Source organism: Colossoma macropomum, unplaced genomic scaffold (genome assembly GCF_904425465.1).
Source record: "Colossoma macropomum unplaced genomic scaffold, Colossoma_macropomum, whole genome shotgun sequence".
Lineage (NCBI taxonomy): Eukaryota > Metazoa > Chordata > Actinopteri > Characiformes > Serrasalmidae > Colossoma > Colossoma macropomum.
The window spans coordinates 78771-95571 of record NW_023494875.1 but is presented as its reverse complement, the minus strand read 5'-3'; the positions used below and the strand labels follow the sequence as shown (position 1 = coordinate 95571).

Genomic DNA, 16801 nt, shown 5'->3' with positions numbered 1-16801 from the left:
CAGGTCCTCTCTCAGTCGGAGGTGTGTTGACTCAGCCTGTGGCCCATTAGCTGTTCAGGTGTGAGCCCCCCACCAACCCCACCCCCGCTGGGCTCTGATCTGGATTTGGCTGGGCTGGTGGTCCACACCAGAGGCATTATCAAAGGAGGACACGGCTCACTGGTTTAAATATGAATGGAGTAGCTCATAAACTCTTAACAATAAAGGTTCCTATATGCTACTTGGCTTGAATGTACAGATCTAGGAGAAGCCTTTAATGATCAAGAGCCACAAGTGGGTGGCTTCTGAGAATATCTCAGCTTGCATTGTAGTCCATGTAGTTATTGATCAGTAAGCCCTAGGATGTAATAAGCCTGGGATTTTAAGGGGTTAATTGTTATAGAATTATTTCTAAAACTTGAAAAAGCTTCTTCACACTCTCAAAACTCATTTACAAAAACAGGTCTTTAAGGAATTGTCCATTAAAAGGTTCCTTGGATGACGCAAAACAGCAGTTTTTGACATATCCTTCAATAAAAACAGGCAATCACCTTCTTAGTAGTGATATAAGAGTTATGCACTTACATAATTGTTAGAATAACCTGAAAAATTGCTTGTTTTATGTTGTTTGAGCCAAAGACTGCAAATTATTCATGCCATTCTTGAGATTGATTTCAAATATGTTCTTGGAACATTTGTTTGGCTTTCAGTTTGAGTCTCTTTTCAAGTCTCTCCTTGTGCAAACAGATAGGAGCCTGGTCTTGTCTGACTGGAATTAACTGCCCGAGGGCATTACTAAGATTGTTGCCGAGTGGACAGACTTAGCTGTAAGGGCTTTCTCCACACACAGGCTGAAGTGTGTTCAGGGGGTGGAGGGTGTGAGGTAAGTGTGTCCATGTGGGCAGAAAGCTGGGCAGATGTAGGAAAGCTCCAGACCCCCACTGTGCAACACTCACACTCAAACTGAAGAGGATAAAGGTGTCTGCCAGCCCCCGCCTCACACCACAGGACACTGACCCACTCTGCCGTGGCTGCCAGAGTTCATCTGTGCGCTGGAAAAGACACCAACACAAGACATTTCAGTTAGAGTCAATAACAGTCTTAACAGCCTATCTCACTGCACAAAATGGTATCTTGTCAAGTGAAATCTTTTACATTTGGTCAATATATCTAATATTTCTCATGATGAGACTGTTGTAAGCTTATTATGAGAATTTTTTATATAATTTTAGAAAGAAATTTTAGTTAAGTCCTGTAAAGTATCTCACTAAATTGGCAGATCATTTTAAGAAATATGCATGAAACAAGAAAAATGATCTGCTAATATAGAGATTTGAGATAATTTTACTTAGTAAAATGACTTAAAACAAGTAAACATGTCTAGAATAATATTCCTACAACCATCTCAAAATTAGAAATGTTATATGCATCAATAAGATTAAAGATAATTTCACTTGATACCATCGCAAGATACCATTTCTTTGCAGTTCATATCACTAAAACTGTAGACTCATTATTCAGTTATTAATATTAAGTCTCATACAGTGACGTAGATGTAAAGCACTGCTCTTATTAAGCGTCAAAACCTATTTAAGTGCTAACAGTGCCTACTTATGGAGAATGTTCAACCTGCTAAACATTAGTGAGTAAATCACAAGCCAGTTAAATGAGTTGCTATGCATTTGCACATGCAGTTTTATAGTAGTTACCAAATAGTTCATAGTACTTGCTGAAGCACAGTGACAAACCGTGGCAAATAGAGATAGGTCTCTAGTTTAGGCCGGAAAAGCCAAAAAACCCTCTGTGATAATGCACATTTCTGCTGTTGCTCCTGTGGTGTTTCTAGTAGTGCGTGAGTGCTAAGTAAAAGCTAGCGCACATATACAGTTTTTGGTTTTTTAAAAACTAAACACAAGGGCTGGTGATGCTACAGCCATCCGTAGCCAGGAGTCCAAGAGAGCACAATTGGCCTCGCTCTCTCTGGGTGGGTAGGATGGCCCCTCCTTCTCCCCCCATCACTCAGCGCGATGCTAGTCAGCGCAGGCGTCTGTTAGCTGACGTAACAGAACTGGCGGTTGGCGCTTTCCTCCGAGCGCGTTCGGCTGTCCAGTGACGTTGCGTGAGCGGCAGCTCGAAAAGAAGCGGTGGTTGGCTCACAGGTCTCGGAGGAAGCCTGTGTTAGCCTTCACCCTCCTAGCGTTGATAGCATCGTGTGATTGGGGGAGTCCTAACTAGCGGGTGGAATTGGAGACGACTAAATTGGGGAGAAAATTGGGTAATTAAAACACAGACATTTGAATCTTGTAAAAGACATTACGTATGTTTCATTTAAACCTTTGGACAGACATCAACACATATTTTACCTTACATGTTGAAGGTTTCAGTGACTCTTTCAGTAAAGAGCCCTGGTACAGAGTTGCCTCCACTGTTTTTCTTTCCTAACAACTGACTGCAGAGCAAGTCTGAATTCTCTGGGACCCTAAGCAAAATTCTGCATAGGGGTCCTCCTGCCTGACTCATGAGCCATGTAAACCATTTGCAATTGTCATACAGTCACAACTGACACCCCAGTGCTCCCACTACAATCTCCATCCTTAAAAACAAGAATAGTAAACCTATACAAAACAGAATGATGTACTAACAATGATACTTTAAATTATAGATAATACTATTATTAAGTTTATCAGCTGTATCAGACTCATTCAGACTGCCCCCCTCCCCCCCTAGATTTCCTTTTATTCATTTTAAAATATGGAATACTATTTATGCTATGATTTGGCTGAATACTTGGTGATAATTATTTACTGAGAGATGTGCATCCATATTGCCCAATTTGCCCGGCTAAATCAACATTTTAAATTCAATATTTAATCAGCAGTCAATGTCAATGCATTGCTTTCCATTTTGCCTTAGTCCAGAGTTATAAGTAAACCTTGACTGAGAGACTAGATAACCATTGTCTTGTTTTAAAATGATGTGCGCCAATGAGGAGTGTGCCATGTCGCCCATATACTGTGTGGACAGGACTGGTCTCCATGGAGGCTGCTGCTGCAAAGCGCGAGTTTCATTTCGTGCATGCACATATAAATTTTATGTGTGATGTTTACATGTGACATTGTAAAAACTGCCCTGTTGTTGTTCATCAATAAGTAGTTGCATTTTACTCTAACTTTTTTGTTATTTGCCAACATCAAACTTGGAGAGCAGAGAACACAAGTTTACCTGATTACTGTTTCATGGTGTTTTGCATGACCAGTTAGATAGTTCCGCTTCATCTTCTCATCCTTGACACGAAGGGGAGGTGGGGCACTTGTGTAATTTGTGGGGCCCTACATCACGTGTGAATAGAGGGTATAGGGCCGACCGGCTCTGACTGACTGGACCCTGATCAGACTAGTGCTGGTGTTAGCAGTTAGTGACTTATCTAGGCTTAAAGTCATGTTTTCTCTCATGAAATTGGTCCCACTTACTGGAAATGAAAATGAGATTCATTGATTTCTCTATTACTGCTGTTGGAGCAAAACCTTGCATCTCCATTTTTGACACTTTTCAATTTTTTACATAATTTGAAAATGCCTGTTGTAAAGCATCTGTAAATTTCATGATAAATAGACAAAAAACCAGCCCAAAATGACTTGGAAAAAAGTCTGGTTCCATTGACTTACATTAAAAGTAAAGTATGTTTTTTTTTCTATCTCCTGTAAAGTTATAATTTTGGAGGTCTTGATAGCAGCGATATCTGTAGCATCTTAAATTATTGTTGTAAATATATGGATTTGTCCAGAAAATCACACGATCAGTACAAAAATGCTTGTGCTATGCAAGCTAATGCTAATATACACTGAACAAGTTACCTGCACTATTTTTGTGTGTTATTTCTGTTTATTAGAGAAAATAGTTTTATTTTTTAAGTAAGCTTGAACTCAATGCTAACATGCTAACAGTGAATAGATAATGGCTAATGTTGCCTGATATGACCCTACTTAGCCACACTTTTGCTGGCCATGTTAGCCCACTTTCACTCAATTTGACCCTTAAATGCATGTGCTCCTGTCTGTTAGCATGAGCTAGCTTCGAATCCAGGTGCCTCCAAGGCAGCGAAAATCAGAGACATGAAACCAGGAAAACAAGAGTTTTACTGGGACTTGTCAGGAGTTTTCCCCCTCCCTCCTCCCTCATCTCTCCTCCGATCTCTGCTCTCGCTCTCCCTCCCTCTCCTCTCTCGTTTTGTCTCCTTCGATCAGTCTCTGCTGACATCTTTCAAAGCCTTTGCTGTGATAAGGCAGGAAGTAGAGGAAACAGCGGGATCATCCCCCTCGCCCCGGTACTTAGATGTGAAGTTTCCTCTTATATTTGCCATTGTCTCACTGTTGCGTGAGATGTCAAAAACAACACAATGTAAGTCTGGAGACAAACAAATAGTGGGAAAAAAAAGGACAACCAAAAAAACCCAGCAGATATTTCTGTTTGCGTTTGAGTCTCCTCACCGTGCTCCGTGACTGATATCACGATTGTGTTTGAGAAAGCGGCGTGTGTTTCTCTCTGACAGCAGCTGACTTCCTGAGAGCGTACAGGGGGAAAGAGTGTGCTGATGGCTTCTACAAAAATGTCATTTCTCTCTGTAGCCAAGAGTCCTTGGGCTAAATGACAGCGGCGGAGAGGCAGAGGCTAGACGGAGGCATACAGATCTCAGGCCTATTTTATCTTTCTCTTTATCTCCAAAGCTCCTCTCACTCCCTTTGTGATTAGTCTCTAGGGCTGGCTGCTTTCAGGGGCTGTTATAGCCCCGTAATGCCATGTTTGGAGATGGATTTCTTGTTATTTTGGGAGATTATAGAGATTTTGGGTCGGTGTCAAGACTGTCCTTAAATTTGGTAAAAAAAAAAAAAAGGAAAAAGAAAGAAAAGAAAAAAAAAAAGAAAGAAAAGGACTTGAAACAGACTTGCAGTGTGTGAAGATTGAAAGTGTAAAGAGATTTGACCCAGACAGATTTCTCAAACTTTATAGCCAAAAACATATCAGTTGTCAGAATTCACAATATTTGTACTTAATGTATTGCACAATAAATCATTAGTTAATTGGTACTGTAGTACTGGCCTTTACAACAGACTTTGAAGAAGTGTCATTTTGTAGTGGACGACATGCTTTTATAAGGAACTCCAGGTCTGGGCTGTTCTTCTCTAGGGGAAAAGATGAATAGCATTCATCGCATCATCGTATTCATCATATATCTCTCCCTGTCGTAAACAAAAATGTACCTAAGTGTATATGTTTTTTGTCCCATGTACATTTTTTCTGTGAATGTCGCTGGATCCTCTGGATAGTGAGGACGTTAAGGAGTCAAAATACAACTATAGCTACATGCAAGTAACCACTGCTGCACATTGAATTGACAAGATTATAAGCCAATCTCACCAAAATAAGCCAAACAAACCAGCAAGCTTTGCCAAATCTGGTGGTGAAGTTGCTTTGGCAGTAGAAGCCTACTGTTTGATAGCTGGTTTTGAAATACAATAGCATTAAAGAACTGTATTAGAAGTGTTAGCATGCTTGTAGCATTGATGTAGCAGTATTCATACTTTGACTACTTAATGGTCTTGTAATACAGAGGATCCATTAACATTTGGACGAAAAAAATATGTACAAAACACCACAGGACGCAATAGTTGTAATTTTTTTTCCATAGAGAAAAACAGAGTTCTTTATATGGGCATGACACCAACTACAGAACAATGCATGACCTTAATATATCACAAGGCATATAGGAATCACAATATATAGAATATATATAACAGCATTTGGGTAACACTTTATTTGGATTTTCCAGTGTAGATGTTTTGTAGATGTTCAGTCTATCTTTAACTAACATTCAAATAAATATCGACTAAATGCAACTGAACTTGAAGTTGAGTGTGAAAGAGTTTATTAAATCTGTCTTTATCCCTAAACCTAACTCTAACCCTAACATCAAGGCCACTCCTACACCTACTCCTAAATCTAACCCTAATGTTGTTGATAATCAACGATCACCAGAAAGTTTGTTAATAATTCAAGTAGCTGTAGATCATCTATAGGGGACCATCCAAATAAAGTATGACTGCATTTTGTCCATATTGTGCAGTCTTAGATTACAATATTTATTAATATTGTACTAGATGTGTATTCATTGTCTCTCTCTCTCTCTGCAGGTGATGACTGGTACCTGTGCAGGCTGACTCTAACCCTGCCCAGTCTGTCTGACCTTCAGTGGGTGATGTTTCCTCAGCCATATCTGGCCGCAGTGGGACCTGATGCTGCTCCAGGCTCTGTGGTCTACAAGCTGGTGGCCCGACATAGAGACGGCTCTCCAGGAGCACCCCAGTTCCTGCTGGTGGATGGTAAGTGTGCCTCTGATCAGAGACAGTGACCTCCTTCCAGTCCAGTCGAGAGTTTAAGTTTGCTCTGCTATTCAAATAGAATGATATAAATGCATGTTTAATATAGTGTGTTATATAATTAATTTCATTTATATTTGATTCATATGCTGCAGCAACAGCTTCAAAGTGAATGAAGGACCTGACCGATTTAAAAATTTTGTGGGTGATACCAATACTACATTCAAGGGGTTAAAAATCCAGTAAACGATAATATCAACTGATATACAGTCAGGTCCATGAATATTTGGACATCAACAAAGGTATTGTTATTTTAGCTGTCTACCACAGCATTCTGGAGTTGAAATTAAATAAGGAATATGATCTCAAAGTGCATACACAACCCCCCATTTTTGGGTGCTCAAAAGTAATTTGACAGTTTGCTGCTCGGCTGTTTTATGGCCAGATGTATGTTATTCACTCATTATGTCACTCACATAAAAGGTCTAGAGTTGATTTCAAGCATGGCATTTGGAATCTGTTTTTGTTAACTCTCAGTAACTATTCCAAAGAGCTGTCATACTCCCACTCTTACTGCCGGTAAATGAAAGATGTAAACCACTGGTAAGCCTTAAAAGCAGAACAACATCTTATGGACAGATGAGACCAAGATCGAGTTGTACTAGAATGGTGGAAAGAATGTGGAGAAGGGTCAATTCTATAATCCGACTTGTATTACCTTATCTGTTAAGCATGGTGGAGGTAGTGTTATGGCATGGGTATGGCAACCAACGGAACTGGTTCCTTTGTCTTTATTGACGATGTGACTGTTGACAAAGGCAGCAGGATGAATTCTGAAGTCTATATTATCGGATCAGAGTCAGCCAGATGCTTCAAAACTCTTTGGATGGTGCAGTGAGTGCAGACAGAGAGCCCAGACTTTTTTAAGATAAAGTAGTGAAATATTCTGCAATGACCAAGACAATGACCTGACCTAAATTCAATCAAGCATGCATTTCACTTATAGAAGACAAAACCAAAGGTAAAACACTCTAAGAGGAGCTTAAGACTGCAGTAATGGCCTGGCATCACCAAGGAAGAAACCGAGCGTCTGGTGATGTCTGTTGGTTCCAGACTTCAGACAGTCACTGACTTCAAAAGATTTGCAACCAGGTATTAAATAACAATTTAAGTTATTATTGTTAGTTAGTTCAGTTACTTTTGAGACCAAAAATTGATAGACCTGACTGTAATTTTTTTATATTTAAATTTATAGTACAGTAGTTTTGGTTAAACAGTGCTTTACTGACTGATACATTTTGCATCAGTTTGTTATTTTAACAATGAAGTTGTTTTGTGTTTAAATGAAACAGTTCAGGCTGTATTGCTGTTGTAGAGTTAAAGATGGGATGCCCTATATTGGGCTCCTCAGTATAACTATCTAAGGTTTATGACATTGGGAGATCATGAGTTCAAATCCCAGGAATAAAAAGAGGTGTTAATAATCAGTGCAATATTGGCACTGATACCGATAAAAACGCAAGTTGTTAATATCAGCCAAGCAGTATGAGTCAGACTCTGGTGTAAGGTGCCGTTCTCACAACATTTGGAGAGACACGCAGTGACTGTGTCATTAAAACATCTCCTGTTAATGAATATGAATGGGTTTCTTAGCTAATGATTATTGCTGTTTGAAATATCTGCTGTGTTTCGGCGAGCAAACAGCAAACCCATTGGAGCATGGAAGCTCTAATTACTGATTTAAGAGATTTGCTGTTGTTATATTTATAAAAATGGAAAATTATTAAAAGAGAGAGACATTTTAGGGTGGCTCACAGCTATTCTACACGCGCTCTTCCTCCGCAGACCAGCAAACTGGAACAATACAGAACACTGATTTGGTTCATTTATTAAAGTTGATGATATTCGGTGGATAAATTGTTTACAAAGTTAGCGCCAGAATCTTTCATTGTCAGAAACTGCAAGCACAGTTCCTCCCAGTTTCATTGTCTGTTCTTTTCCCTGGCTTTGCCTTCTTCCGAATGATGTTCCTTTACAGGGAGCTCTGTGGTATATGAGGTGTGTGTGTGTGTATGTGGGAAGTAGCTCAGGCTAAACACCTTTTTAACTCTCGATTCAGAGCAGTAAATATCACCAAGCTTATAACTCAAGCCACGCTGTGCTGTTTCCATGGTTATTTACTCTCAGTTCGCTCTGCTTTAGCACTTGCATCGATCACACAGAGTCACATGAGGAATTTTAAGTCCTTTTCTTATTGTTCTGGAGACATGTAGGAATCACGTATCTAATTGGGTGTGGTAGCAACTTGGTCTAAAATGTAATTCTGGTTCTTTTGTTCTTTAATCTTTTGTATTACACTTTGTTTGAAAATGGAAAATACAGTAAAGCAAGATTTTCATGTTTTGTGAGACTGGAGACGGTACAGGCAGTACAGCATGCAGTTATGCTTTTGTAAGCATACTAAAAGTTGCTTAATATCTAATATAAAATTATCAGTAAAATGTTAAAAGGGCCTATATCTTATGTGGTTCTTGAATTGTGTTCTTCCCCTGATGTCCACTCATTACATTTGTGTGGTTTTATGTAAAAAATAAGTCATAATTCATTTTTACATGACCATTTTCTAACTTTTCTTGATCCTTTAGTATTAAACAGCCTGTTTTGTTTATTTAAGATTTTAAGACTGATATATGTTTTGATTGGCTGCCCTGTATTGTGCCTCATTCAAACACCAGTCCAAGCTGAAAATACCTTATAACTTGAATGGGTGGGGCTAAACTGATGTAGACTGAATATGGATATAAGGAAATGCTTTCATGATGTCTCAAAAATAATGAATTCAAAATGAGCTGCTTTTGCTACTTCATTTTCACATATGTATGGACTGGGGAGTAAATGATACTTTTTGAAACAATGTTTACAGACTACATCAAACAATGAATTTATATATTTTGACTTTAGACACATTATAATTTAGACTTTATTTGAAAAGTCATAATGAATAAAAGTAATCTGTAAGTGGTCCTGCTGCTGGGACTTGAAGTTGAATTTAAGATGCAACCTGCCAATTGACCTTCATAGTCAGCAAAGGTGTGTAGAGTTGCTTAAACCATACTGAAAACTATTGCCACTTCAGATTTTTCCTAATGATTCTGGTAGAAGTAAAAGAAGTAAAGTGGCTTGAGTAGAAGTACAAACATATTAGGCCTAAAACCTCAAGTACAGCGTTCCTTACAGAACTGCAGTGAAACGTCTTAGTACATCCAGCCCCTATCAGTGTGAGAACTGATGTTTGTTAGACTCTATTCTTCTTGTTTTTAGGCTTCTTTTGATCTAAAGTAAGTTCAAAAGTGAGACATGTGACCAATCCAGGAGCTGAAACAGCAGAACACAATGAACCTAAATACAAAAAGAGAATTTGCACCTAAATTTGAATGACCGTACTGGAACTTGATGAAATGTAGCAGGAGGTCTTGGAAGTCCTAGAGAGCATAATTGGCCTTACTCTCTCGGGGCGGGTGGGGCACTCAGCACAATGCTAGCCAACTAAGGTGTCTCTTAACTGATGTAAAAGAATCGGCAGTTAGCATTCTCCTCCAAACGTGTTGAGCTGTACAGTGATGTTGCATTGTAGTTTAAAAAGATGGCTTGCCTTACATGTTTAGGAGCACATGCTAGCCTTCTTTACTCTCCCAACTTGATAGAACTATGTGATAGGGGGAGACCTAAGTAGCAGTCGGGAATTGATACTGTAAAAAAAGAAACTTAAAAAGTTTGCCTGAAAATTTTGAGTTCATTGAGCTTCAAATAATGAGTTTATGGAATATAAAATACAGATTATTATTCTGTTAACTTACCAAAATGTTAAGGCAACCAGGTTACTTACTTTTTTAAGGTAAAGCATCAAATCATTTTTACTAAAATTAGGGAGAAAATTGGGTCCATGCACAAAAATACATGCACTTTGAGCACAATCCAATTGAAACTACTCAGAAAAACACATTAATTTGTCTTGAAACAAATGTCCATGAAACAAGTGTAATCATTACCCATCTCTGAAGGCCAGAAGCTGTTGAACTAGCAATAAGTAGTTTTTTTTGTGACAGTTGTATATGTTCAGTGTCATAACAAAACCTTGTATCTCCAAAATGATAACATTATAGAAAAATTGGTACAAAGCATAAAAATTTCAAGGTTTTGAATTGACAGCAACAGTATAGAAGATCAGAGGCTTGTTCGCTGAACAAGGGCTTAGAATTCTCCTTATAAGAAATTCTGGAAGTGCTTGATAGTGCTAGGGGCCCGTAGGTGGGAGATGTTTATTAAAAGCCTTAAATCAGAGATGGCACGTGCGGCTTTGTCTTTGGGGGAGAGCAGCTGATGGAGGGGCCGCATAGATGCAGCTGTGGCGTCTGCTCCGCTACAGCAGCTGTGTGTTTCAACCTTCTCCACATCATCCTCTCTCCCTGCCGCCGTGCTCCGGGGGACAATGTTTAAAACAGGCTCTCATCTTTTTGTTGTCCTGAAGGGGAATTTGAAGGCCTTATATTATCCCAGTGATACAACACGCATACACAGCCACAGCTGACAGAAGGGTCCTCAGACCGACCCCCTCTGTGCATGAAAAGACTTCAAGGTCTGAATGACTTTGTCCACACGTCTTCATCTGCAGTCACTCACTTATTTCTAAGGAAATCAATGTATTGCAGTCTAAAAAAGGCGTACATCACAGTCAAAATCATGACATTGTTTTTCAGTCTGAGTGCAGCATCTTTTATTTTGCTTTCCATTTCAAATGAACTACTAAGTACAACAGGTTATGTAAACAATTAACTTGATGTGAGAGCCTCTTTGATTTTAGGAATTTAATAATTGATTCAAAAGTCAGGCAAAATTATTTCCTTTGCCTCCATAGCGCTTCCATCTTGCAAGTTCTGATACACAATCAGAGGTGGAAAAATTGTGGAAAAATCATTTATTCTTATTCTTAAATTTATTGTTATTATGAAAAAATGGGTACTGTGTCAAAATGTTACTCAATTAAAGGTGAAAGTTTGGAAAAAAAAATACATGTGAGTGAAAGTCAAAGTAAAAGGTAAGTGTTTTGTGACATGTTGCCCTGTCTCATCCTTTCTTTGTCTGTGTTTTCTCTTCTTGGTTACCTTCCCTCGTGCTAAAAGCTAAACTTTTTTTTCTTATTTGTTTGTTCTTATTTTTATTGTTGAGAGCTAAAATTTGAATGGAAAAGAATAAAATTATCTGGCAATAATGGCTATGAAGGCATTCGTTATTTGTCTTGTTAAAGACAAACTTTTATGTATTAAAGATCAATAATGTAGTTGCATGTTTGTGGACACATTTGTTAACTAGTCAAGTCCGCCCCCATCATACACTTTGCCATGGTGCCACCAATAACTGGAATGCCCCCTGCCACCCACCACTAAATAAAAAACTAAATAAAAATGAAAGAAGTAAAAAAAAATGTTTCACTCTGAAATGTATTTGGTAACACAGTTGTTGGTACAAATCTTCCAAATAATACTTGAAGTTCAGCTTCTTAAGTATTTTCCATCCCTGTAAAATACAACAAAGATTCGTAACACAACGCAAGTTGAATGTTCCACTTATGGACAGTAAACATGTGTGTGTCAGGTGGAGAGGACTGTTTCGAGGTGGACAGAAGTTCAGGAGAAGTGAGGACGACAGGCCGGCTGCTGACCCCCAGCAGAGAGTACATTCTGACCGTGCAGGCAGTGGACACACAGGGCAGGAAGGGCCCTCATGCCTCAGTGGCCGTATTGGCTGGCTTCCGTCCACCGCAGTTTACCAACACCTCCTACTCCATCTATGTCCCAGAGAGCACTGCAGTGGGCCAAGCGTGAGTAGCTTTTCTTTTCTGTGTGAGTGTAAATCCCTGCATGTTTGTTTTTATACATCTTCGTGACAAAAATATACACCATTTACAGGAAAAGCAGAGAAAAAGAGGTAAACTGTAACGTCATGACCAACGAAATGGCACTGACTTTGCAAAACTTTGTAAAGCTAGAAGAAAAAAAAGATGCTCATATGTGTTTGTTTGTGATTTTGGGCCATTTGTATTGGTCCATTCATCATTCATCACAACACAATGCAAAGGTTAAATAGAGGTTTTAAATAACCCAGAAAGGTTAAAAAAATGACAACAATGGAAGATTTTTCGTATATATATATCATCACTGTCCAAAGAAAACAATGTATCTCCATTTTTGTAGATTTTTATTTTTCTAATCAATTTAACACACCAACTGTCCTTTATGTTGTGTGAAAATTGTACGATGAATGGACCAATAGAAATGCTCTAAAATCACTTCGAATAAAATCTCTTTACATTAACTTACATTGAAAGGTAAGAGTGTTTTTGCCTTCTCCTGTAAAGTTACTATTTTGGAGATGCCTGTTTTTCTTTGGACAGCGACGATATGTACGTGTGTGTGTGTGTGTGTGTATATGTGTGACCCCATGTCCTGCAAACGTGTGTGTGCTTGTGTGTGCATTCATGTGTGTGTGAGCACGCCTGTGTATATGTTAATGTAGTTGGGGGGGTGCAGTGTTTTGTGCTCATTAGAGAGTGTAGTGAAGGATTGTGTGAACACGGCTGATTTTGCAGCATTATGTGTCATCTGTGCCCTGAGGAGCAATGAGAGCTGAGCGAATGAGCAAAAAAAAAAAAGAGAGAGAGGAAAGACAGGATAGAGGAATGGAGGAAAGGAGGGATGGAGGGATAGAGGCAGCAGAGGGAGGAGCAGTAAGAACGAATGGAGGGAGAAGAAGAAGAAGAAGGAAGGGGGGGATTACTGAGACGGAGGTTAGCGGGGGACGCAGATGCAGCGCTTTGTCCCCGGGCTCCGAATTTGAAAGTGTGCAAAATTCAAATATTTATTAAAAGAAAGTTCTGGATAAACATGAAGAGCAGTGTGTGTGAACCTGCCCCCTCTGGGCACTAGTGCAGAACAGAGTGTATTAATCTGTGAGGAGGAGGGGAGGACAGCTAATCACACACACACACACACAGTGAGAGTGTCTCTTCTTAACAGCACCTTTTCTCTGAGCTCCAGTGCACTCCTGTGTGTTCTCCATCTCTTAGCAGGATTTCCACATTCTCCTTAATACATACTGCATGAGCCAAATGTTGAACTGCCCTTTGATGTCCTATTCTATCCCCGCCGTGTGTGTGTGTGTGTGTGCAGGGTGGCTGTGGTCCAGGCGATCTCCTTCCAGAGGAAGACTCTGTCCTACATGCTGTTGGTAAACCCAGGAAACCTGTTCAGTATAAACCAGGAGAGCGGGGCGCTGAGCCTGACTCGGGCAGTCGACTACGAAAGTGGGCCCCACCTTCACCACCTGCAAGTCAGAGCCTCCGAACCAGACACGGGCCTTAACAACATAGCAGAGGTGCTCACACAGACTTGGCTGACCATTTCTAACTGTGGAATCACCATTCAAAAGTTTGAAATCACTGTTTTCATTAATATCAATCTGTTCAAACTGTTTAAAAGTCAGAGGCAGCCTGTTATTTATTTAATTTCCAGTCAAAACAGCCATTAAGTACAAGTTATTCATTTTTCAGCATCAGATAAAAAGCAGAAAATATTTATTTAACAGAAAATCACACAAAAGCCTTGAAACTTTGCAGTATTAAGTGTGTCCTTTTCAATTTACTAGTGTTTAGTTATTTAAAGAAATCTGCAAAGATATTTTTCTATACCTCCAAAGTTCAGTCTTAGAAGTTGGTTGCATTTGAGTGAAGTAATGACGATTACAAACTTAGACTTAGCAGCCCATAAAACCTTAGTAGTCCATTAAACTCCACATTTTAGGTGTCCAGTGTGAAAACTTTAAGTAATGTTTTTTTAGATGGGACAGTTTTGGTGGTCCACCAGGTCTTGCTCAGTTGTTAGGAGTCTCATTTTCTCTATAATTTTTTAGCATTTTTTGAACAGGAGATGGTAATTACTTTCTCCTTCTGCATGCAGTTGAATTATCTTTGAATTATCTTATGTCTAAAGTCTCTGACTTTTGCACTACAACTTCACAGGTTTCAAATAATTTATAGGATTTAATTAATTAATGATGAATGGAGCTGGAGATGATTCCATAATAAATGAGAATGAAGTTAACGTTTTATTTGAAGAGAAATAAAATCTTGAGGCAGATAACTTGACAGGAAATTGCCTTAAATGGATGATTACAGCATGTCATATATCATTTCAAGGGGAATTCCACCAAGTTTCCCAAATTTCTGCATAGTTAAGTTATTAAGTGTTTCGGAGTGGTTTGGTGTGAAATACTCTGTTCTAAAGGAACTTAAAGAGTCGGAATTGTTCACAGTGGAGGTGATAGGAACCAGACGCCTGAAGAGTTTAATGCTTCTAAAAGCTCCCTCACTGAATCTGTTACATGAAAATTGGTATGAATACGCTACCTGGTGCCTGAGACAAACTTTTGACCAAAAATCTGTTTTTTAACTCCATTCATGGCAGACAGGTACATGCAGGGTGCTGTATGTCTCCAAAGAAAACATTACCAGTTTTTCCACTACTTTACCATTATCTGCATTACATTTATAAACTCAGAAGATATGCGTCCCTGGTTCCTATCACTACCACTGTAAAGAAATCACAGTCTGTGAGTTTTTGTAAAGTGAACCAAGCCACTCTGAATGACTTTGTTTACATCTTAATGACTGAGAAAAATAGGCAGATTAATAACTTCATTGTGTTCCAACACTTTCCAACATTAAAAACACCTTCTGATATCTACTTTCTAATACTTTCATATACACTGTATAAGCTATTATAACATTAAATCAATATACGAAGAACCATAGTGTGCTCATACACCCACATCACAATTCACTTTCCTTTATTCTCATTGCATGTGTGTCCCCTCCTCCTTAATCTGGTTGCAGTGGGCAGTTTAATGACTGATCCAGCACGGTTGTAGAAGGCACACATACATACACACACCACCTCTACTAAGTGTCTGTGTGTCTAACACTGTGCATTGGAGGCTGCAGGTAACAACATGACTGTAACTTCTTATAGTTTAGATGTGTGAGTGAGTGTAGGTGATATAACGGCAGGTGCAGGATATAGAGGTGTGATATGTCATTACACACTGCCTATTGCTGGAGAAGGTGTGTGTGTGCGTGTGGGTGTGTGTGAAATAGAGAGCAGAAGAACACCTCGGATGTCAGTGTAGGTGCACTGGACTGAGCTCATTAACTGGAAGATGCTCCTCTACATTTTGACCCTTAATGAGTTCCAGAGTTATTACTGCCGCTCTGCTATACATTCATTTTACATCCTATAAATATTTAAATGTAGTCTTATGCAAGAGCCCCTGGTCAATTGACATGTTTTTGTTGATGTTCTAAGTGAAAATAAATGAACACATCCTCTACAGAAAACACACTTCTGCACATTTTAACGCACAATTACTGTTTATTTGCTGAATTTAAACAGGAATTCCACAGAATTTCTGCATAATTCAATATATAAGATGTAAACAAAGTCATTCAGAGTAATTTTATGTGAGGAGCCCCATTCTAAAGAAATTTACTAACCTCATCAACTTTACCAAATTTACCACTTTACAGCGGTGGTGATATAACCCAGGGTTCACAATTTCTGCAACACAAATATAGCTACTATATTTACTGTCCAAAACCGGTTTCATTTGTAAAGTGATATGTAGGGGTTGTAAAATAGATAAAGGTAAATCGGTAGAAATGCATTTTCTTTGGGACTATTTTGCCTTATAGCACCTTGCATATACCTCTCCAACATAAATTGATTTTAAAAATGATATTTTTGGCCAAAACCTTCACTCAAAATGATCATAAAACAATTTCTTGGACATCATGCAAATATTTGTAACAATTTCATGTAATCACTTTCTGTGAGGGAACATTTAGTGGTGTTAAACTCTTCAGACGTCTGGTTCCTATCACCACCACTATGATCAATTCTGTCATGGTATGTTTCTCTAGAACGGAGCGTTTTCACATCAAACCTCTCTGAGTGACCTTGTTTACCGCTTGTTTAACTGTTTAATTATGTAGAAATTTTGAAGAATCTGTGGAATTCCTCTTCAACATATTGTGGCCTGTTAAGAAAAAGTTATGGCACATTTTATATTTTATGTTAAATTCAGCAAAAATATATAAATTGTGCACAAACATTTATTCATCTACAGGTTGAACTTTTCACTTAGCAAAGCAACAAAACATAATTTAACCAGGGACATTCAAACTTATAATAATAAATTGTACAGGATGTTACATAATAAAATCTGATTTACATTCTAAATTAAAAGAGTCTGAGCTTCGTCAAACCAGCCCGAATTAATCGAGTCTCAGCCCTTTTTTTTAACGTTCACTTGCCTTTCATATTATAAATCTAGATCTT

At 38.7% G+C, this 16801-nt stretch overlaps 1 protein-coding gene across 1 annotated transcript in view; it reads left to right on the top strand.

Annotated features, from left to right (window-relative positions):
• Positions 1-16801, top strand: part of LOC118800367 (neural-cadherin-like) — a 168919-nt gene that overhangs the window by 77707 nt on the left and 74411 nt on the right. Inside the window, exons 2-4 of the mRNA XM_036560570.1 lie at positions 6168-6356; positions 12006-12231; positions 13580-13784. Coding sequence (XP_036416463.1) covers positions 6168-6356; positions 12006-12231; positions 13580-13784 — 620 coding nt within the window. The remainder of the gene's footprint in view (positions 1-6167; positions 6357-12005; positions 12232-13579; positions 13785-16801) is intronic.